This window comes from Mustela nigripes, chromosome 6, assembly GCF_022355385.1.
Source record: "Mustela nigripes isolate SB6536 chromosome 6, MUSNIG.SB6536, whole genome shotgun sequence".
NCBI lineage: Eukaryota > Metazoa > Chordata > Mammalia > Carnivora > Mustelidae > Mustela > Mustela nigripes.
The window spans coordinates 131,039,776-131,063,011 of NC_081562.1; the positions used below are offsets into that span (position 1 = coordinate 131,039,776).

Consider the following 23,236-nt stretch of genomic DNA (forward strand, 5'->3'; position numbering starts at 1 on the left):
AGCTTCTGGTAGCTGGAAACTGGCTTGGCACTTCCAGTTATACCTTGATGGTGTCCTCTTGAACATTCATTCACCAAACATCAACATCCGACAAAGCCAAGTACGAATATAGTAGATCAAGACAAAAAAGACCACTTTATAAGCAAATCTAGAATCCAATAAAACATGAACGTTCCCTTAATTGCAAAAGTAACCAAACATCCCACTGTGAGCAGCCCGTATGTGACTGCTTTTATTAAAATGTAATTATAACCTTAGGCTTGCTTCATCCTACTGCTTTTCAGATAAGATACGTTAAAATACCCAATACCCAGCCTAGTTTAAAGGCTGTCTCTTATAGTATTAAATACATCTAAATGTTTTAACTTCCATTCGGATCACCCCAGAGTTTCTCAGCCTCGGGTATATAAGGTGGACAGTTGGGAACAATTGCCTAATATTTCCTTTCTGTCCCCCTCCTAGGTTTCTGTTAGGAATTTCTCCTGACTGTTGTGTCCATCAAGATGGCAAGGTCTCTTTGATCAGGTTAAGACCTTTAGCAAGCCTCTTCTCTGAAGCTTTTCTTGAACATCCTCCACTTAGGTTGGCTTAGGCATTTCTATCTTTGCCCACACCCCGAGGACCCACTTCTCCTGCCCTTATCATTAACACACTCACTTTTCTTTTAATAGGCCTCCTCCTTACCCCCCTCCTCCTCCCATGTTCAGGGGAAGGTCTTGAAGGCAGGAACCCTGTCTTTTCTGTTCCTGCTTTAGAATAGATCAATACATGCTTATTGAATGAGGGACAAGCTATTTCAGGTTCCATAAGATTCAGTTATGTGCCTGACTTCTTTATATCCCTTATTCTGCCTTTTATCCAGTAGATGTCATTGGACTAAAGAGAAGCACCATTTACCTGTGTAATTCCGTTTCTAGGGCTTCACACATTTCTCCAAACTTTAAGTGTGTTTTTAAAAAAATCCATGTCTTCTCGTGCTCTTTGCCAAGCCTTACGTGCTCACCTGGGATGAAAATCGTAGACAGGGAGCCCAGCAGTAGACATGTAAACTGTTGGTTAATACTGACAAATAGCGAAATACAAGCAATGCAGGCAAAACAAAAGAACAATATTTGCATATTAAAACAGGAAGACAAGGAATATTGTTAAAAATGTTGGCTTTGACAAAGACCTTTTCAGTGGGTTTAGTTCCTTCAAAAAAATAGGGAAAATTGGAAAATAAAACACATTCAATCTTAAGGGACACAACGTTAAGACCAAGTAGAATAAAAAGGGAAAAACATCTGGGAAATATGGAAGAAAAGAATATATTCTCTCTTAACGTATTTAAGATTAACAGATATTTCTGTGAAAGAAAAAAAAAGCAACTTAACAGTGAGTACGTTTTACTTCAAAACCCTGTGCCACATTTTACCTTAAATAGTAAATAGCCAGAATTAAATAACTGGTCTAGAATCATCTAGTTACCCGTTTTCCTTGACTGTATGACTCTTAACATGCCACTACTAAGATGAAAGTTTTCAAGACTAGCAGCATTGAGCAAAGGGGGGGTAGGGGTGAGGATTTAAATTTGTCATCAAGAGCGATTTTCATTTTAAAAATGAAGAATAAAAACAAAACTGAATTGCCACACATGGAGAATTAAGGTGGGAGAAAGACTACTCTGCTCCTATCTTAAAAGATCTTTATTACCTGCCATAAACTAGCATTTTATGTGACAGAAAGGGAACATCACTAAAGGAAATTCAGGGATCAGCATTGCCCTTAAGAAAAGATGCTCCCACCGTGGGAAGTGTTGTTGAAAATCTGACATACTCTCAACTATAAGAATCATTCCTAAAATGGCAATTAATACTACTACTAATAAACAGTGCAGAAAGCCAGCTCTTTATTTGTTTTATATGAATGACTTTAAACCAGATTTGTTGAACAGTTCAGTGTAGCTGACAGTGAATGTTTAACAGGAATGCATAGCAGACCATGTTAAAAATGTGGCATTGTCCCAAAGTACAATACGACTAAGACATCCTACATTTAGCAGCACCTTTTTGTAACAGTAACTTAAATGAGCAGTAGAGAAAGAGCATAGGAAAAACTGAAATGGGTTTGACAATAAAACATAGAACTATTAAGAACATTTCCATTTCCAGCATTTTCTAGGTTGACTACAAAGATCATGATTCTACAACTGAGTAGGTAAAGGTTAAGCCTTTGCTGAGTGAAAAGACTAAGTTTACATTCCACAAGTCAGTAAAATCTCCCATTGCCCTTGGGATTATTTCTTCATTTACAGATTCAGTACACACTGTTCACACATATGCCTGCTATACAGTTTTCACGTATAGATGTTCACTGTCAAATCCTATAATATCGTTTTTTGAGGAATACTCTGATTTGGACTAGTATGTTTCACAGTCAAGTGAAAAGAATCCAAAAGTGAAAAGAACTGGAATCTGTTAGCATGACTCTTTGAAAGGGATTCGTGGTAGCAGCGAGAAAGATAAATACCAGTTATACTTCAAGAGTTTTAGATATCCCAAAGTCATTAATTGGGATGAAAGTTTCAGATATATTTTATACAAGTAACTTTAACTGGAATATGGTTCCCCAATGATATGAATACTTTACATCAAAAATGCATATATTATGACTATTGTTTTTATATTCAATAAATAAATTTGTCAACAGTACAGAGCTAATTAACAAAAAGATGAATTCTGAGGAAAATGTTCCTTATATTAACTGATAAAACCCTTCAAATGTAACTCATTTTTAAAACTGAGTTTTCTTGCGGAGGAAGGGAAAGAAGGAGTTAAATGTGAAACAGTTTTACTTAGGTCCCAGAATATTTGGCAAGAACCTGGAATAATCCATGCAAAACAAAAATAGATTAACTTCTTTAACAGAATAATTTCATAATGTACAGATCTGAAGTTAGGCCATTATATTATAGCTCGGCATTTTTCAGGGACAAACTTCAGGTGCTGGGTACTTGCACACCTAATACTGTCTTACCTGTCCAGTCGTAACTGGACAAAAAGTACACGTAAGCGATACGGAGAAGGTTGTTTTAGCCTTAGCGTGACAACCACCCTGGGAGCTGCTTACAGTGGTATCACTGGGGCATGGAGAATAGTATCTTTTGGGTTCCCTTTCAGAGCGGATATCTAATGGAGGAAGATAGTCTTACCATTTTGTTCACTTCGAGTCACCTCATTTTGCCCTGATTACTTCTGAAGAGCAGAAACTTTGGTTATAAGAAGCACTTCTAGGTTTTGATTGACAGCGAAAGTGTTGGAGTTGGGGGCAGGGAATGGAATGAAGGGGGAAATTGAAGGGAGATGAACAACAGGAACCATAGGCAAGGTTAGAAAGAAGGTGGGAGAAGTTAGAAAAATTTATTTTCCCACGAAATAATTCTACAAGCTGTGTAAACATTTCTTACTAAAACAAATACTCAAACACACAAAGATTGTACATTTCCAGTGAAACACTCACAGTTAAAAGTTGCCTGTATTTTACTCTCTAGGAGCAAAAACAAGGAGCCAGCAGACGAATGCCTTCCTCGTCGCCTTTGGCAGCAAGCTTCCTCACATTCCCTGACTGCTCAACGGATTCTCAAAGCAACAAGTAGCACAATTAAATACAAAGCCAGGTGAGTAGAATTCTAGGTTTCAGTCTCGAGTCTTGAGCACTCAGTTCCATCGCAGTCACTCGTGCACACTTTTACACACTCGTACACACAGACACGCTTGCATACGGAGGTCCGGCTCGTATACTCCAGTGCAGTGACATAAGACACTAGCTACTAAGAATGTGTTTGTCACAATCAGTGTGAACTGCATGGATTAGAACAACCTTTGGAGTTTGGTTATATTTACCATAATTTATGGTCAAAATTATAAACTTACAAGGATGGTAAAACATTCAGAAATCAAACCTCTTCAAGTCAGGCAATCACACGTATTTACAGTATGTACAGACTTTCTATTAGAATGGGGATAGGTGTCTAGACGATATTACAAATTTCCTGAAGGTGGGCATTTCTAGTCCCTGTAATTCATAAAGCAAATCTGCTGACTTGGCATTAAGACTCTAAAATAGTGTGATCAAACTGAGATATATATATATATATATATTATATATATATATTATATATATAATTATCATAAGAAGGTGTTTGCAGAAATAACATTTACAAACTATACAGTACACAGTACTAGTACATAGAAAATAGATTCTAACTTTATGATCCCCTTTGTGTAAGGCAAGACTGAATCTGTCCCCAAATTTAGTCAGCCAGAGGTACAAGCAAGAAACAGTGGTCCATGGTTAAATGAATATGCAAATCAGGTGCCTACATATTAAAAATCTGGAGAATCAAGAAATTCCACTTTTCACCTGGGCCAATTCTGGCTTGCTGGATACATTAACTACATTTTTGAAAACATCAACTATGTTTCTTAAAATACTAATGCCACCTGGATGGCAACAGATTTTGTTCAAGTGGCAGCGATCCCAAACAGTTTTTGAGAAGTCCAGTATGCAACCGGAGGACTGCAGCCATACCAGGCGAATTTATAGAGCACTTACAAAAGAAAAAAAAAAGGTATATTAATACTCTCTATCATGCTATTGCTATTCGAGCAACAGCAATACAAAGTATACAGGACAGATCACATATGACTGCAATGTAGACCCCAAAGATTGAGTCTGAGGGTGGGGGTATACAAGACTTTAAAAAAAAAAAAAAGAAACGTAAAAGGGCCCAAGTCACTGGCGGATGTAAACATCCCTGTTCCACTCCCCAGCCTCGTTCCGTTTTTTGGAGAGGCCTTCTCCGTCCTTGTCACAATAGCGATCCTTGGATTTGTGCCGGCTCCGTTGTTTGTTGCACTCGTTGTGGTCCTGCTCTCGATCCAGGTCCCTGGAACGGTGCCGAGACTCCCTGTGTCTGTGCTCACTGCTCCCGTGGGGCTCCTCTCGGTGGTTATGGTCACGGTGGGGGGCATAGTGGTCCACGTGTTCGTGGGAGTAATCTTCCTTCGGCTCCACATAGGCAGAGTCTCTACTCTCCTGGGTTTCTGAGTCAAATGTCTCCTGCCTGGAGAGGCCTCGGCTCGTCCCACTGCGGTGGCTGTGATGCTGGGCGGAGGAGGAGGAACGGTGCTGGGGTTTCTTGACGGGCTCCGGGCAGGGTTCTTCTTCAGGCTGGGAGGCAGAGCGGGCGGGAGCGGAGCGCTCAGTCCTCTGATCCCCTTGGGAACCCTGGTGGGAAAGGGAGCCAACACGGGCATCAGCCGAGGTCACCGTGTAAAGAACTAATATGTCACAAGAGCAAGGCTGCCCTTTCAAGGGTTTATTCCCTGGGGACTTTCTAAAATGAAATCTAAGCTTGCTCAGTTACTTAATTCTTTTGATAACATCCAGTGGCATTTACAAGGCTTGTACTACGTTATATCAGACTTTCTTTTCCTTAATGAGTAAGTGAAGGGGGGACAGCATCCTTTTATATGTTCTCCTGATGTTCAAATCAGATACAGGTACCTAAAATTTCTTTACACACCAGAGTACATTTCACTACCTCTACTTGAAGACCTGTGGGAAGGTTAAAAATGCTTAAGATGTTGGGGAAGAAATAAAATGTCTGATACTCACATACCATTTAGTATGAGGCAAGTACTGTCCTAAGACAGTCCTCGGTGTTAATTCAGTATTGTGGCAGCAGCCCTGCGACACCAGTTGCCATTAGTCTTCCTGAGGCCAGGGACAGGTAAGCTACTTCTCCAACCTTACACACCCGGTAAGAGTTGGAGCAGGAATTGGAGCCCAGGCAGTCTGATTCCATGGCTGTGTGCTGCCAGTGTAGAAGAATGCTATCCTTGTCTTACAGGACATGGGGCTGAGGAGTTTCTGTATGTTTGCGGTATAGTGTTGACACGGTTTTTCTTACAGGTACACAACTCGCCCTGAAAGGTAACTGGGCTTGGATCCCGGCCAGATGACCCAAGGCAGCCTAGTTTCTAGGGCTTAAGAAAGAGCCCTTCTTACCTGTGAATTAGAGGCTTGAGTGGGACTACTGGGCAGAGCTGAAGTGGCTAAAGTACGACTAAGGAGCGGGTTGGGGAGATGGCTGCTGGGAGGGTGGGTGGCCTTCCAGTAGGCCTCCAGATAGTCGGCAAGGTGCTCACAAGCATCCTCGAGCTGGTTCTCGTCCAGGATCACATCAAACAGCTCCTGCAGAGGCAGACGTTGCCGATGACACACTCGCACCGGCCGGGCACTCCCCAAAGGAAGGGGCCGCACCCCTTTGTATTTGCACGGGTGCTCCTGCTCTCTCCTTTTCAAATCGTCTAAATGTCCTATTGAGTCAGATTGTGTCTCTCTGCCTCAGATCAGTGCTCACAACTCTGGCTGTTTAACCTGTAGCGATTCTCAGTGTAATGACAGTTGTTTAGAAATGATAGAAAAGAGGTAGAGAAATAAAAATATAATCTGGACAGTACAGAAAGAGGCCTGGTTTTGACATAGAGACTATGAAAAACTTAATCATGGAAATTGCTGAGGCAAGATTAGGACAGGAAATTTGGCAGACAGAAGCTGAAATCACTGATGATTTGACAGGGCCCAAACTTCAAAATATGCCCAGTGATAAACAATATAATTCTTAGAGCTTCTGCTATACCGCTTATCAAAATGAAAACCTAGAGGTGTCTGTTAGTCTCAAACCATGATATGTAAAAAGCAGGGATCAGGAGGGGAATTTGTTCAGGTGTCAGAAGCTGCGTAACTGTTTAGAAAAAAAAATTTTTTTAACATGGTCTCAAATCAATTTCTCAATTATTAAGAAAGCTATTAAGAGTTATTAGAAGTGAATAACAAAGCCCAAACAGATCCACTTTATAAACCACATTTTGAAACCATAATCTCATTTCATTTAAGATACGAATTAGGTATTAACAAAGCAAGGTCACCACCAAATGCCATAATCTAGACGAGTGCTTATGGGAGGTGGTCAGACAGTTCACTTCTTGAGAATGAAGACCATGGCCAAGTGGGGGGAATTCTCGCCCCCGACACCTGTTTTCCTGTCCGGTTATTGGCCGGTTGTGCTTTCTAAATATAAAACCAGGGCTAATGTCTTCAGGTGGATTTTACCGTGTATGGAGACGACTTACTGGAGGGCACTGAGCCAGTTTATCAGCTGCGACCATCTGGACATTGAGGTGTTTAGCTTGAGATTTCCCTCGAGATTTTATTAACCTTTGTAAAACCTGTGTAAGATAAGAGTTAACAGAAGAATATCTGCATTCAGGTAAAGAACAAGGTTTGTTACTCACTCCAGGGCCTTTTTATGTATAGCACAAATGGTTTATAATAGATTGAGCCATAAAACATGTAAGTTAGCTGCAAAATTAACAAGTTAACAGATATCTCAGTTGCAGACTTTAAAAAGATAGCTAGCTTGGAGCTTACTCTCTTTTTCAAAGCTTGCAGTTACCAATCTTCTTGTCTCATGACTCCTTTATGTTTAAAAGAAAATTGAGAAGCCCAAGAGTTTTTGTTTATGTGAAGTATAATGTTTACCACAGTAGAAACTACAACTGAACACATTGTTAAATATTCATTTAAAAATGAATGATAAGCTGGTTATATTTTAACAAATTACTTATTTTTTAAAAAACTACATTTTTAATCAATTTCTCTAATTGCTTCTTAACCTGCTACAGAGTCTTATTTTGGTTGAGATAATGTGACGAAATCCATCCCTCTACAGCTAGGTAATTCAGAAAAGGAAGAGTATTTTAGTAGCCTTTTCAGGAATTGTGACAGTGTTCTTTGATGTTACACTAAACAAGTGGCAGTTTCTTAAGACTAGTTGCATGTGAAAGCTTAAACTGTATCAGTGAACTTTTCTGACTGTTAAAGTACATTCCATTGGTTTATCTTGAAATACGAATGGATCTTTTACTGTGCATGATTTGTAACATTTCATTGATCATTTGGAAAATAATGGTTCAGATTCTTCAGATCTTTCAAATGCTGACACACTTCTTAAACAGTATCAAAATGTATTTGCTATTACCAATGATCACATCAGAAAAGGCTATCTTTTGAGAAGCTGCTAAGCTCAGATACAAATTTTCTTTCAATTTTTGTTTGAAAGCTCCAGTTTTATCACTGGTGACAAATGGGAAAATATCTACCAAAAAACCAAGTCTTATAGTATGTCAGTTGTTCACTCAAATAAAAATGGTGTTCTGTGAAAAAAGAGGCTGCTTGAGTTTATAACTTGAATAGTCACTATGTGTCCTCAAGATGACTGATAAAGTGTTTCAGCTATTCAAGTTTCATTACACAGAATATTGAAAAGCCTTGTATTTAAGAGTCAAAAGTTATAACATTAATAAATGTTACTACTTTGTCAAGACATACTTAACTGAAACTGGGTGGTGGTAGGTTTTTTTGGACCGGGCGCACCGTCTGTTACCAGTCCCCATTCATGAACACTAGCACTTTTACCCACCACTGCTTTTGCACCCTCAGTGCAAATGTCAAAACAGTGAAAAAGGAGAACCATGTCTTAGTATCATGAAAATAATTTCGACCTCCTGGACTCTCTTGAAGTTTCTCAGAACCTTCCTCCAGGACACCGAGGACCACATTTTGGGAATTGGTGTTCTAAGCCATGAAACTAATAACCATGCTTTGCTTACATGAATCTTAAAAACTCTTGACTACCCTGTCTCTTCAAACTCTTCATGATGGGTAGAGATATAACTTACCGCAATTGTAAAGCAGAACATAAACAACTGTAATGAAGTTGGATTAGAGAGCAAATAAGAACAAGCCCGCTTACCTTAGGAGAAGAAATCTTTACGTAGACTATAATAGGGGCCAAAGAAGTTTTACTGAGTTGAGCTGGATGATTAATGGTATCTGCATCAAGGACTACCAGTTGCAGTGTTCTTGCAAGTTCAAAAATCCTTTCGATTTCACTCTGAACTTCCGCTGTAGAGGGTTAATAAGCAGAGTTCAATTACTGAAAGTATTTTTAAACCAAATTGAAATAAAAATGGTACACTGTTTCTTAAACAGGAAGGGAAGTAGGGCAGCCAATAGGTTAAGGTTTGCAGGCAATCGAGGTGATAAAAGGTATCCTTTGGAAAGAGCTCTCTCTCCACAGAACCTTTAGTATTGAGGGAATTCTTCTCTCAACCAGCTATAAATTTGCTTCCAGTACAACATTCTTTGTGCTATAAAACTTCACTCTGTGAAATCATTTCATAAAGATGTTGTAAAATAGAAACTTAAGGATATCTTTAACTTGTCTGTTTCTGACCACGTTACCATAGCAACTCTCACATTTCTTTTCACTGTATCAGCTTGATCTGTGTTTATATTGTCACCTATTGGTCTACTTTCTCTATATGGTATTCTAGATTTATTAACAAGCTGAAATCCAACATAAAATGGGAGAGACGTTAATAGTATCTATAACAAACTTGGCCAAAAGCACACTTCTCATAAGTTTTTGCCAACAGATGAGTGGTCCTGCAGTATTCGTATTTTAAAAGGGGAGTTATCCATTAGAGGCAGCACTACAGAAATCCAAACTCTAAGATTCATAGAAAAACTTAACTAAAAATTGCTTGAACACCAAGGAAAGTTCAGTCTATCTACTCCACGATCCCTCCAGAATACAAAACAGGACTGTCCAACAGAATGTTCTGTGATGGTGGAAATAGTCTGTGTCAATGCCATCCAGTATGATAGCTGCTCGGTGGCTGCTGAGCACTTGAACTGTAGTTAGAACGAATGAGAAGCTCAATTTTTAAACTTAAATAAAAGCTAAATAGCTAGAGGCTACTGTACTAGGCAGCACAGATCTATAAAGGCCTAACATGTAGCTTGTAGTGTCCTCTACCATCATGAAAGGCAGACTCTATGAGATTCCCGGACCTACAGAATACCTTCCAATTCCTCTTAGCCATTTAGATCCATGCAGAAGAGTGCTGGAGATAATTTCAACTAGTATATTACTGCAGAAAAGACAAGTCACTACTCCTCTTCCTCATAGTAAGTTATGACTAGAATCCTTTTAGTTCCTTGGATGTATTTAAAATCTGGGCTGAAGTAATTTACAGCAGTAGCTTTAAAATAATATTTGGTTACAAGCCATTCATGACAGTCTTGCAGAAAGGAAGACCAAAAGCAATCTGATTAAGCTTCTGGATCTACCAGTTGACAAGAAACACAAAGAATAGACAATTACATAAACTACACCCATACAATGCAGTTAGAAAACTTCAGATGGATAAGTGACCCAATCTCTTCAAGTAAGAAATTAGGGGTGGGGGGCGCCTGGCTGGCTCAGTGGGTTAAGCCTCTGCCTTCGGCCCAGGTCATGATCTCAAGGTCCTGGGATCGAGCCCCACATCAGGCTCCCTGCTCAGCAGGGAGCCTGCTTCTCCCTCTCTCTATGCCTGCCTCTCTGCCTACTTGTGATCTCTCTCTCTGTCAAACAAATAAATAAAATCTTAAAAAGAAAGAAAGAAATTAGAAGGGGGGGGGGGAAGACATGGAAAACTACAGATTAAGAAACTCACGGACAACAATAGCCAAACTGTGGAAGGAGCTGAGATGCCCTTCAGCAGATGAATGGATAAAGAAGATGTCCATATACACCATGGAATATTCCTCAGCCATTAGAAAGGATGAATACCCACCATCTGCATCAACATGGATGGAACTGGAGGGGATTATGTTAAGTGAAGTAAGTTAAACAGAGAAAGACAATTATATGGTTTCAGTCATAGGTGGAACACAAGCAATAGCACAGAGGACCATAGGGGAAGGGAGGGAAATCCAAAGGGGGAGAAATCCGAAAGGGAGATGAACCGTTAGAGACTATGGACCCTGAGAAACAATCTGGGGGTTTCAGAGGCGGGGGAGGGGTAACAGGGCCATGGGTATTGAGGGCACATGCTATGATGAGCATTGGGTGTTATACTGAACTAATGAATCACTGAACGCTGCATCAAGGACTCATTATGTACTATATGGTGGCTAACAACATTTTAAAAAAAAGACAACCCAATTAAAAATGGGCTAAGCATTTGAATAGACATTTCCATAAAAGAGATACACAAATATCCAATAAAGACATGAAAAGATGTTAAACAATATTAGTTGTTAGGGAAACAAAAATTGAAAGCACAATGAATTACAACTTCCCACCCACTAGTATGGATAAAATTTCAAAAATGAAAGGAATTGTTGGGGAGGATGTGCAAAAATTGAAATCCTCATACATTGCTGGTGGGAATGCAAAATGGAACATCTGCTGCGGAAAACAGTTTGGCGGCTCCTCAAAAAGTTAAACAGAATTGCTGTGTGGCCCAGTTATCCCACTCCTAGGTATATATTGAAGACAAGTGAGGACATAAGCTCTCCCAAAAAATTTGTATACGGATGGTTCCTAGCAATAATCACAACAGCTGAAGAGCGCAAACAACCCAAATCCCCAACCATGTCATGCATACAGTACATGTGGTAGTATGTACATGTAGTAGAATAATAGCCAAAAAAGAATGGAGTCGTGATACTTGCCACAACATGGATGTATCCTGAACACATAATGCTAAGTGAAAGAAGCCAGACTCAAAGGCCATATGATGTATGACCCTATTTAGTTGAAATATCCAGAATGGATAAATCTGTGGAGACATGAAGCCAATCAGTGAATATCCTGGGTTCCTGGGACAGGAGACTGGGGAGGAACTGCTAATGGATGGGGTTTGTTCCAGAATTAGATATCGGTGATGGTTTGCACAACACTGTGCATATACAACTAAAAAGGGTGAACTTGATGGAACACGACTTACAGCTCACTAAAATGAAAAAAAAATTACAGGAAAGACTCATGGACCTATGAACAAATGAATCACTATGGACTTAGCATTCTGATTCAAGCAATTATTAATTTATGTATATTTATAATACATAAATGAATAAAATGATGTATATATAAAAATATACATCACAATTGGGAAATGATACATGGCTGAACATCTAATGATACTAGGGATGTGTTGTTAATATATGATAATGGCATTGTAGTTTAAATAGTCCCTCATCTTTAAGAATACATACTGAAATGTTTACAGGTAAAATCATATGATGCTTAGAATTTGCTTCAAAATAATCCAGAGGGCATGGGGAGGGCTGAAATGAAAGAAGACTGGCCATGAATATTGAAAGTGGGTGATGGATATCTGAGGTTATACTTTTTACTTCCCTATATATTTGAATTTACTTCAAAAACACTTTTAAAAATAAAAATTATATATTCTGATTTTTCATAAGTGTTCTAAAACATTACTAATATTATTTAGATATTCTGTTGATCTTTAAATTTATATTTCAGTTATCACCTTGTATGGCTTCATCCCCTACCAATGTCTTCATGGCCACTGACCCCCAACAATCAAGTTCCAGTCTAAATATTACTGTAAGCGTTATGAAATTTGATCAGCCCACACCTAACATCCTACTCAATAGTGAGGCGAAAGCTTTTTCTCAGAGATCAGAAACAAGACAAGGATACCTACTCTTATGCACTCTTTTATTCAACATATTACTGGAAGTCCTAGCTGGAGCAATTAAGCAAAAAACAAAAGGCCTCCAAGTTGGAAAGGAAGGTAAAGCTCTTACTGTTTGCAGATGACATTATTATAAACCCTAAAGACTCCACCAAAAACTGTTAGAATAAATAAATCCAGTAAAGTTGCAAGACACAAAATTGGTATAAAAACATACACTGTGTTTCTACATACTAAAGTCAACTATCAGAATGAGTAAGAAAACAATTGCGTTTACAACTACATCAAAAAGAACATACCTAAGATGTAACCAAGGGGGTAGAAGACCTGCACATTCAAAACTACAAGACAGTGCTGAAAGAAACTGAAGAAAATACAAATAGATGGAGAGAATATTTCATGCTTACGGACTTGAACACTGTTAAAACTTCCCTTCTTCCCAAAGCAATCTATAGATTCAATGCAATCCCTGTCAAAATTAAAATGGCTTTATCATGGAAACAGAACTATCCTAAAATTTGTGTGGAACCACAAAAGACCACAAAAGACTCTGATAAGCCAACTTAATCTTGAGAGAGAAAAATAAAGCTGGAAGCATCATGCTTCCGGATTTTAAACTATATTATGATATTATAGTAAAACTGTGGTATTGGCATTAAAAAAAGACACATAAATCAATAGAACAGAATAGAGAACCCAGAAATAAACCCATGCATAGACAGTTAATTTATGACCAGGGAGCCAAGAATATACAGTGGGGAAAGTATAGTCTCTTTAATAAGTGGTATTGGGAAAACTGGATAGCCATATGCAAATGAATGAAGTGGGACCACTACCTTTCCCCATATACAAAAATTAATTCAAAATGGATTAAAGACTTAAATCTAAGACCTGAAACCATAGAACTCCTAGAAGAAAACATAGGTGGTAAGCTCCTTGACATCAGTTTTGTTGATGACTTTTTGGATTTGACACCAAAAGCAAACACAACTAAAACCAAAATCAACAAAAGAGACTCCCTTAAACTAAAAACCTTCTGCACAGCAAAAGGAATTATCAACAAAATGAAAAGGCAGCCTATCAAGAAGGAGAAAATATTTGCAAATCACATGTCTGATATTCAAAATATAGAACTCAGAAAACTGAATAGCAAGAAAACTGCCTGATTTAAAAAATGGGCAGAAAGACTGAATAGATATTTTTCCAAAGAAAACATACAGGTAGCCAGCAGACACATGAAGAGATCAATAGCCATCAGGGAAATGCAGATCAAAGCCACAATGACGTATCACTTCATACTTGTTAGAAAAGCTAGTATCAAAAAAGCAAAAATAAGTGTTGGTGAGGATACGGAACAAAGGGAATCACTGGGCACTGTTGTTGGGAATCCACATTGGTGCCTTTGTAGAAAACAGTATGGATTTTTCCTCAAAAAATTAAAAATAAAATTAACCTGTGATCCAGTAATTCCATACTGGGTATTTACCCAAAGAAAACAAAACCACTGAGTTGAAAAGACACATGCATCCCTGTGTTTATTGCAGCATTATTTATAATAGCCATAATATGGAAGCAACCCAAGTGTCCAATGATAGATGAATGGGTAATAAAATTGTGGTACATCTCTAAGTAATGGACTATTAGCCATGGAAAATGAGATCTCGCTATTTGCAACAACATGGATTTAACACTAGGTGGAATGAGAGGAAGACAAATAGCATAGGGTTTCACTTACATGGGATTTAAGAAACAGGAGCAAAGAAAGAGACCCCCCCCCCCCAAAAAAAAGACTTACAAATACACAGAACCGGTGGTTGCCAGAGGGGAGTGAAGTGGAGGAAAATGTGAAACATAAGGGGGATTAAGAGTATGCATATCTTGATGAACACTGAGAAATGTGTATATCGGTTGAGTCATTATATTGTACATCTGAAACCAATATAACACGGCATGTTAATTACACTTCAATTAAAAAAAAAGGGAGAGAGGCAAGCAATATATCTGGTACTAGAGATTTTCTTTTGACAGAGTCCATCACACTTAGAATTTATCTCAAAAAAAAAAAAAATGCCAAAGACTTCCTTGGCATGCTTTCCTGAAATTGAAAAATGGTCTTGAAGTCATTTTGGTCCATCAGAGTCATCCTACCCAGTGAAAGGATGCACACACTCTGCATCTTGAAATGGGCAGGCCTAACTCATCCGTCCATATCCTACTGTCTCTACCTGTGGAGTTAAAACTGGCACCAGTAAAATGAAAATTTATATCTGACATCTAAAAACAACACCCAAGGACAATCATAATATTTTCTCCAAGACAAGAAAGAAGAGAAAGTTACTTTGTGTAGAAGTTTCTGCAATTGAACAATCCTTGGAAATAAAAACGGAATGAGATTGTTACTTTCATTGTGCTATATAGGAATATCTAAGTGGTTGGTTAATAACGAAACTGTGATATTATTCTAGTATCTAGTTACTGAAGGATAACTGCAGTGCCATTTTCATAATCACTAAAAGCAGAAAACTCTTAATTCTGACAAATGCCTTATTTGTCCCCCAAAAGAAAATCTCTAAAGCCTCCTCTAAGCACCTTTTCCTTTTCTCAAGCTCAGTAAGTTCTACCTATGTTCCTAATTACAGTGTCTGACCCCTAGTAAGTAATGAATGTCAAGAGTCAAGTACAGTTGACTCTTGAGCAACAAATGCGGCTTTGAACTCTGTGGGTCCCTCCCTTAGAAGCAGATCTTTAAAAAAAAGATCAATAAGATCTTTTTCAGTAAGTGCTTTTCAAGCACTGTCAATGTATTTTCTCTTAGGATTTCGGTAATAATTTTCTTCTGTAGCTTACTTTATTCTGAGAAGGCAGTATACAGTATATCTAACATACAAAATATGTGCTTATCAACTGTTCATGTTATCAGTAAGGCTTAGGGACAGCAGTAGGCTATTCGTAGTTCAGTTTTGGGGGAGTCAGAAGTTCTACCTAGATTTTCAGTGTGGGGCTTGGTGCCTCAAACCCCCGTCATTCAGGAGTCTACTGTATTGCTTTGTACCTACTTCTATTAACAATTATCCCACTGAGTTTCGATGACAGGATTGAGAATGTTCCCAGCAGGCAGTGGAATGACAGAGCAATACATAATGAGTTCTCTTCCTTCCCTCACAGTACAGTGCCTGGTACATAGTTGGCACTCAAATTCTGTTGAAAGAATGAGCCAATTAAATAACAAATTTGACTACCAAAATGTATGCAGACAACGTTAACTACTCCTTTGGGAAGAGAGAGTGCTGGAACTGGGGCATCAGTGTGTTGTGGAACAAAGACTGTGCTAATGTCTTAAGACAGCTACACTGGCAATAGGTCAAAAGGAGGAAAGAAATTAGATTCAAAAGATCAACTAGTCACATAAATTCCACGTTCATCTGCAAGGCTAATTTTATAGCTTTCTATCATCAGCCCTTTGCTCTCCGTTCTTCCGAAGAGAAGGCAGATGGTCAAGTACATGCAATCGGCATCACTGCCAGATGGCACTGCCTCCTGGGAAAAAAATCTGGACTGCTAGTCAAGACCCCCGTGTCTAGTCTTCGTTTTACACCTTAGTATAAAGTGTAACTACACAGAGCTATTCATTTCCTGTGGTTCTCAGATTTTTTTTTTTTTTTTAAAGATTTAAGAAAGAGAGAACACACACCCAAGTAGGGGGAGGGGTAGAGAGAGGGGGAGCAGTAGATACCCCCTGAGCATGAAGCCTGCCATGGGACTCCATCCTAGGACCCTGGGATCCTGACCTGCGCCAAAGTAGCTGCGTAACCAACTGAGCCACCCACGTGATCCTGGCTCTTAGATTGTTTGCTATACAGAGATGGGCCTGATGAACAAGGCTGGTTGTCCTCACATTTTTGCCAGCTAGTAGAATCACGTGGCGGGCTTATTCAAACAGGCTATCAGGGCCCCACCTCTAGAGTTTCTGCTGCAGTAGGTCAGGCTGGGGTCTTAGAACAGTCATCCCTTAATGGCCCATGATACTGACGCTGTTGATCTGGAGAACACACTTCAAGAACCACGGAACTGAACGCTCTCAAGTTTGCCATCCCGGTTCTCAAGTCCCTGGTGCTATCACCCAAGTGACGAACTCTGCTTAGTTGACCCTTTCATTGAGATAATGATACATTCACATGCAGTTGTAAGAAAAACACAGAGAGCCCTTGTACCATTGGCCCAGTGTTCCCCAATGGAAACCTCTTGCAAAACTATCATGCAGTATCACAACCAAAATATGACTATGACCCACCAATCCTCTCCAGATTTCTCCAGTTCTCCTGTATCCCCGTAGGTGTGTCTGTTGAGCTGTCCGGGATTTTATCATATGTGTTGTTTCATGCATCCAGCACAACAGTTCAGAGAGAACAGTTCCATCACACGATAAGTGACAAAATAAATGACCTAAGCTAGCTCTTCAGTTGGGTTAAGAATATTTACCAGGTTGGCAACACTGTGATCTCTCCACCTGGGTTGCTAACACCCAAGGTGAATGCCTTTCCTTACTCCCTGTATGCCACCAGCTGCAACTGTTGCCACGTGCACAGCGAAACCCACCTGTGCTTCCTTAACTCTTGTATATTTGCTCAATATTTTCCCACTTTCAGCACACGATTTTTGCTCTCAAGTTGTACACATAGGCCCTATACTCACATCTCTGAGTACAAACATGTACAAGGATGTACTGTATTCCCCTAATTGATTTGTCTCTGGGAAGGTGCTTAGGGTAAAACCAAACCATACTTTTGAAGAAGTTGTGCAGTTTGAGAAACTCTAAGGTGACTCCTCTTAGAAAGCAGTACTATCATTATCTAAATATATTGTTTTTAAAAGTCTGAACTTGGAACTGGCAATTAACTGGATACCCACCCCCATAACTATTAACATTCAAGTAATATTTTTATTTCTAAGACTGTAATGTTCTTTATTTGCATTCCTTACCATTGGCATAGCTAATGTAGATATCTTAAATTGTGATGCTTGACCAGTATTGCAAAGGGGACAAAATGAGCCTTAGGAGTACAAATAAATGAATGAGTCTTAGGAGTACAAATAAAGCCACGTGTCCATGCAGAGAAGTTCCGTACCAACCTAAAGCAGTACAGAAGATGTACTTAAAGCTTGAAATTTTTCAGGGTTTTCTTTTCCTTTCTATCATACAGTGGTACATCAGCAAAATGAACTCCAAAGGCAACATACTCTACTTCTGTTTATGTAACAGAAGTTTTCTAAAGCAAATTTTTACCTATCAAATTCGTCTTCACTGTACTGGACCTTCCATCCTTTTGTAAAAGATGTAAATGCTAAAACTGATCTCCTTTGTTAGATTTGAGGTAGATCCTCTCATATTTAACCTTTACTAAATGTAGAAGAATCTTAAGGTATAGCATACCCACATATACATACATTCCTGGAGAGTTCAAGTATCAGTTTTGTACTGTGAGATCATAAACATGTTTCCCATGTAGTGGAGTCCACAAAACACGCATAACTTATTATTCAGCATGTTACTGACACAGAAGGGGTATCACCTGACCATTCTCCTGTCTGTTATCATGACCTGTTTCATGGGGCTGCTATAAAAAATACAAGTCCTTGGGGCGCCTGGGTGGCTCATTGTGCTAAGCCTCTGCCTTTGGCTCAGGTCATGATTTCAGGGTCCTGGGATCGAGCCATGCATCGTATCTGGCTCTCTGCTCAGCAGGGGGCCTGTTTCCTCCTCTCCCTCTGTCTGCCTCTCTGCCTACTTGTGACCTCTCCGTCAAACACATACATGAAATCTTAAACAAAAAACCAAGTTCTCATACTTACAGAGGAACCTCCCCCCTGTTTCCCTGGGAGCAGACTCCGTATTTGCTTGTTCAGTATTCATGGAGACTTAAGCATCTGTCTTTGGCTCAGGCCATGACATGAGCCATGACAGCGTAACTACTGTGAATATTGAGAAGGGGCTGCATCTTAAGTCCTGTCCTCGGTGCCGAGTTCCGGGTCTGTGCATACAGGTGATCGCCTGCCGGGTATGTGGGGGAGCCGAAACGCTGCGAATTCAACTTGTGCACAAAGGCGGCCAGTGTCTTCCTTACCCCCTGACCGGTCCACTCCTTCTAGCCCCTCATCCTCAATCCCTTCTCCCCAGAATAACACCATCGATGACCCGACTCCCGAAAGGAAAACCTTAGAGATCATGTTGGAGTTGGTTTCTTCATGTTCCAGATTGCCAATACTGGACTCGCTTATCTCTGGATTCCTTTCATTCTACTCATTCCCTGTACCACTGTCTGATTTCAGTCCTCTCTGAACCTCTCCCTTGAGGGATGAGATCAGCCTACGAAATGACCTCCCTGTCCAATTCTTGTCCCCTGTCCAATTCTCTGTCCACTGCGACAGAGATTCTCCTCAAGGCACTGGTTTTATTAGTTTCTGCCCAGAGTACATTGTTTTTCCCTGAATCTGCTTTAAGAGAGTCTGACTTTTTCCCTGATTTGGCTCTTTCTCCTTTCCATGCATTTCTCCATGGTGCTGTCAGCGATAGTTCTAAAACACAAGTCCTATTGTGTCATAGGGTCTGCTTTCCTACACCTCTCTACCACATCCACTATAAAAGCCCTATAAAGTTCTAGACGATCAGGTCTAGACGATCTAGTTCTAGACGATCTGGTCCCCCCTTGTCATTCCACATCTGTTAACACTGGCTTCCTCACTAGCCCTAAAACGTATCACACATATTCCTGCCACAGGGCCTTTGCACCTTCAGCTCCCTCTCCCCAAAACAGTCTTTTCATAGGTAGCTGTAAGGCTAAAGAATTCACAACAAATCATTCTGCTACAATGTCTTTTCCTCAAAGAGGCTCCCATCTTCCCCATGTAAAATCACACTCTTCTCAGTTTACTCTCTACCCCTTAACCTGCTTTTTCTTCCCAGATTCCTTAACCACTGACTCTACATCTACATTTATTAGCTTTTGTCCATGTGTTCCCTATGAAACAAAAACTATGAGAGTGAGGATGTGGTGTCCTTTACTTCTCTGTCTCCGACACTTAACAGTAATGCCTAGCATATGGTTGGCACTCGAGTATTTGTTAAATGGACGAATACATGCCTAAAATCGATACCTGGCTCTATAATAGCCTTAAGGATAAGCTCTGAATTCCTTACTATCTCTCCTCTGCCTCTCTGGCGTCATCTGCCTTCACCCTCTGGTTTAAACCATACACTCACAGCTCAGGTAAAGAACCTATGCTTTCTAGAAGCCTCTTGTTACTCAGTTTTAAGTGCCGTTCACCCTCTCTACCTCTTTCCCTTCTGTCTTGCCTAAACCCTGTGGGGCTTCAAGACAGCTCAGGCTTAGCTCCTTGCAAAACCTTCCTCAGGGGCCGGCACCCTCTCTGGCAACCAGTTCCACGCACGCCCACTGTGCTCACCACCTTCTACTCCAATGGGTCCTTAACTTCTCTGCCTTACTGTTATACCAAGCTCCTTGGGGGCAGCGCCTTCATCTAATTCATCTTTGTACCCCCAGACAGTCGGTGTCTAGTATATGCTCAATAAAATATATGACGTGGAACAGTCCTTTAAAAATAATATATAGCTGGTAGTTACAAAAGGCCTTGAAATGCAAACAAATCCATGCCACTGATGTACCGTACGAGTGTAAACAACTGACATTGTTAAGGAGGCGAGTCACTGAAGGGAGCATTTTCTAACAATTTCTGTGAACATCAAAAATGCGGGTCACAGAATGTAAGAATGAGAAAAGAAGTTACTATAAGCAAAATGAAGTGTAGTCAGGGAGGGTTTGTTAGGAACAAAACTGAGTTTTATGAGGTATTCTAGACATTACTAACAGATAAAGTTTTATTGTACTAGTTCCTCTATGATTTATATAATATGCTCCAGAGTAAGCTAAAAACGTTGATGTTAAAGACCAGTCTCCCAATGGACTTACATATTTAACATATAAACAGGAAAAAAATGAACTAAGATCAAACAATTCTCAAAAAAAAAATTGTAATAACAGAAACCTAACAACCCAGTAAGTTACTGTGTAACTGCAATTAACCTAAGACTCCAAGTAAATGCCACAGAGAAAAAATAGCTGCAAAGGATGTCATTTCAACAAATCAGTAGACGTTAATAAACAGTATCCAAACATAACCCCATAGAATTGTTAACTAAAATCTCTATATTGTTTTTACAAATAAAAATACTGGTATCAAGTAAAAATGGCCAGGAATTGACCTCATTTTTTATTTCAACACTGTCCCAACCCCTTACAAACACTATCCTGAAAATGATGTCATCCCCGCTACAATCCCATTACTGAGGGTCTTCGGATAATAGCCAGCCTTCATGGAGAACATACTGTGTTTAATCCTTACAGTAATTCTACAGGGTAGTTAATATTCTCTCTCTCTTGTTGTTGTTGCTTAGATGAGGAAACGAGACACTACAGAAGTTCATGAACTTGCCCATGGTAACACCAATGCTAAGCCAGGAGTTTTTAGTCTGTAGACAGCAAAGCTCACTTTGGCGGAAAAAAAAAAAACCCACAAAAACCCACAAAAGAACACCACAACCAAAACATTAATCCTGACAGCCAGTGGAATATTTAACTTGAAACTATCATAACAAATCTTTCCATAGCATGAAATCACTAAGACTGTAGCAGTAGCCACTGGCAACGTGGGTCCTTTTCTTCTCTGCTCTGTGACACATGGAATTACCATCTAGTCAGATCTTCTCATTGGCAGCCTCCGGAGAGAAATGTTTAAATAGCCTAAGCGCAAGTCTAGTGCACAGACTTACCTAAGCTTGACCTTGTGTTGGATCTTTCTATTATTGCATGCTTGCTGGGATTGTTTAACACGGAGCGCTTGGCAAGCGAGATATCAGCCGTGACCCTTGTGATGGATATCCTGTTGGGGGGAAAACAGTAACAGAAGACGGTTATTAGCCGAATACAAGGGGATAGAAGTACATTCCCCAAACTCACTTAAGTTTGAAATGCATAGTGAACAGTATTTTCAAATGAAAAGATGTTAGGGCACCAAATCCTTCATTTCTGCTTATCCCGAACCTCCTTACTCGGCATTTATTGTTTGCTTACCAAGTATTAAGCGCTGTATATCTCTCTGACTTATCCCAACACTAGCAGAGAGGCTTCTTATAGTCCCACTTTTACTGATGAAGAAAATTAGCCAAATATTCATCCAAGACTGTCTACGTCTAAAAGGGGGAGCTGGGGCTTGAACCCAGGCTGCCGAAAACCTGTATTCTTAGCCCCCGCATCGGAAGTGTGGTGCTGTGATAGGCACAAAGAATGAGTAAGAACAAGACAAACACGGTCTCCCTCAGAGAGAGAAGAGTCTAGTGGAAGAGATGGGCAATAGATAAGAACATTACCTGGTAAAATCACTAAAGCTCAAGATTGCTGTTGTGGAGAAGACAGGGTATTGTGTCTGGTGGTAAGGTATTGCAGGGCTTAGGGGGCATTTTAGGTGTGGTAGAAATGAGAGCATTTACTGTTGCCAGTAAAATGATTTAGACCACAGAGAGCCAAATATACAATAGGAAAAGCTAGGGGGTAAAACAGAAGCCTCACAATACCTTTGAAGGCAATGGTAAAAGGGATACTAAAGGTTTGGTGAAAAGTCTATTTCTGAGTTAGAGCCCTCCACCTCCCCTCTAATTACATGAAGTTGCCAGGGGATGTTTGATAGAAGATGGCTAGTTTATTCTCTACAGGCAATCACACGCAGGGCCCGTGACCAGGAGACCCTAGGCAGAGTGAGGACAGGGCCACTAGACGGAAAAGAAAGGATTCTAAATGGTGAGCCTCCAGCCTCTTGCCCATCTTACAATTTTGATAGCCAGGCTTATAATACTCCAGGGATCAAAACGGAAGCTCTTGGGGCACCTGGGTGGCTCAGTGGGTTAAAGCCTCTGCCTTTGGCTCAAGTCATGATACAAATACATAAATAAAATCTTTAAAAAAAAAAAAACAAAAAGGAAGCTCTGTCCCTGGGACATCTGACCTGAGGGAAAAGGCCAAAAGGAAAAAGACTCCAGAACAGTAACCCTGGAGGTTTCCTATGGACATGGCCTGGTGAGGTTGTCCTATAGGGAAGCACCAAGCCAACAAGCTTCACCTACGAGTATGCAATTTCCAAGTGATTACGTGATGTCCCGTTTTTAAATTGGAGCACTGTGGTGTTCACTGAGCATCTTAGGAAAACCTCTGAAATGAGAGCCCAGACAGAAAAATCAATAAATGAAGAATATAGCTGACTCCTTCAACAATGTGTGGGCTAGAGGCACTGACATCCTGGGTAGTCAAAATCCACCATGAGCTTTGGGCTTAACTGCTAGTAGCTTACTGTTGACTGGAAGGAAGCCTTACCAATCACCTAAACAGTCTATTAATACATATTCTGTATCTTACATATATTATACACTGTATTCTTACAATAATAAGTTTTTCTTAATTTTTCCAATATTTCTAGGTGGTTCACTGGCAAGATTTTTCAGATTGTTAAATCCTCCCCCAAATTTTCCAATATATTTATTGAAAACAAAACAAAACTCTCCTAGA

At 39.9% G+C, this 23,236-nt stretch overlaps 1 protein-coding gene across 7 annotated transcripts in view; it reads right to left on the bottom strand.

Moving 5' to 3' along the window:
* Positions 1–4,678: 4,678 nt before the first annotated feature.
* CACNB2 (calcium voltage-gated channel auxiliary subunit beta 2) overlaps positions 4,679–23,236 on the bottom strand; it is a 378,781-nt gene continuing 360,223 nt past the window's right edge. For all 7 annotated transcript variants that reach the window (XM_059404225.1, XM_059404229.1, XM_059404224.1 and 4 more), the window contains 5 exons: positions 21,451–21,560; positions 8,861–9,012; positions 7,179–7,274; positions 6,052–6,237; positions 4,679–5,268 (listed from right to left, as the gene is read on the bottom strand). In XM_059404225.1, the coding sequence (XP_059260208.1) occupies positions 4,774–5,268; positions 6,052–6,237; positions 7,179–7,274; positions 8,861–9,012; positions 21,451–21,560 (1,039 nt within the window). In that variant the 3' untranslated portion in view covers positions 4,679–4,773. The remainder of the gene's footprint in view (positions 5,269–6,051; positions 6,238–7,178; positions 7,275–8,860; positions 9,013–21,450; positions 21,561–23,236) is intronic.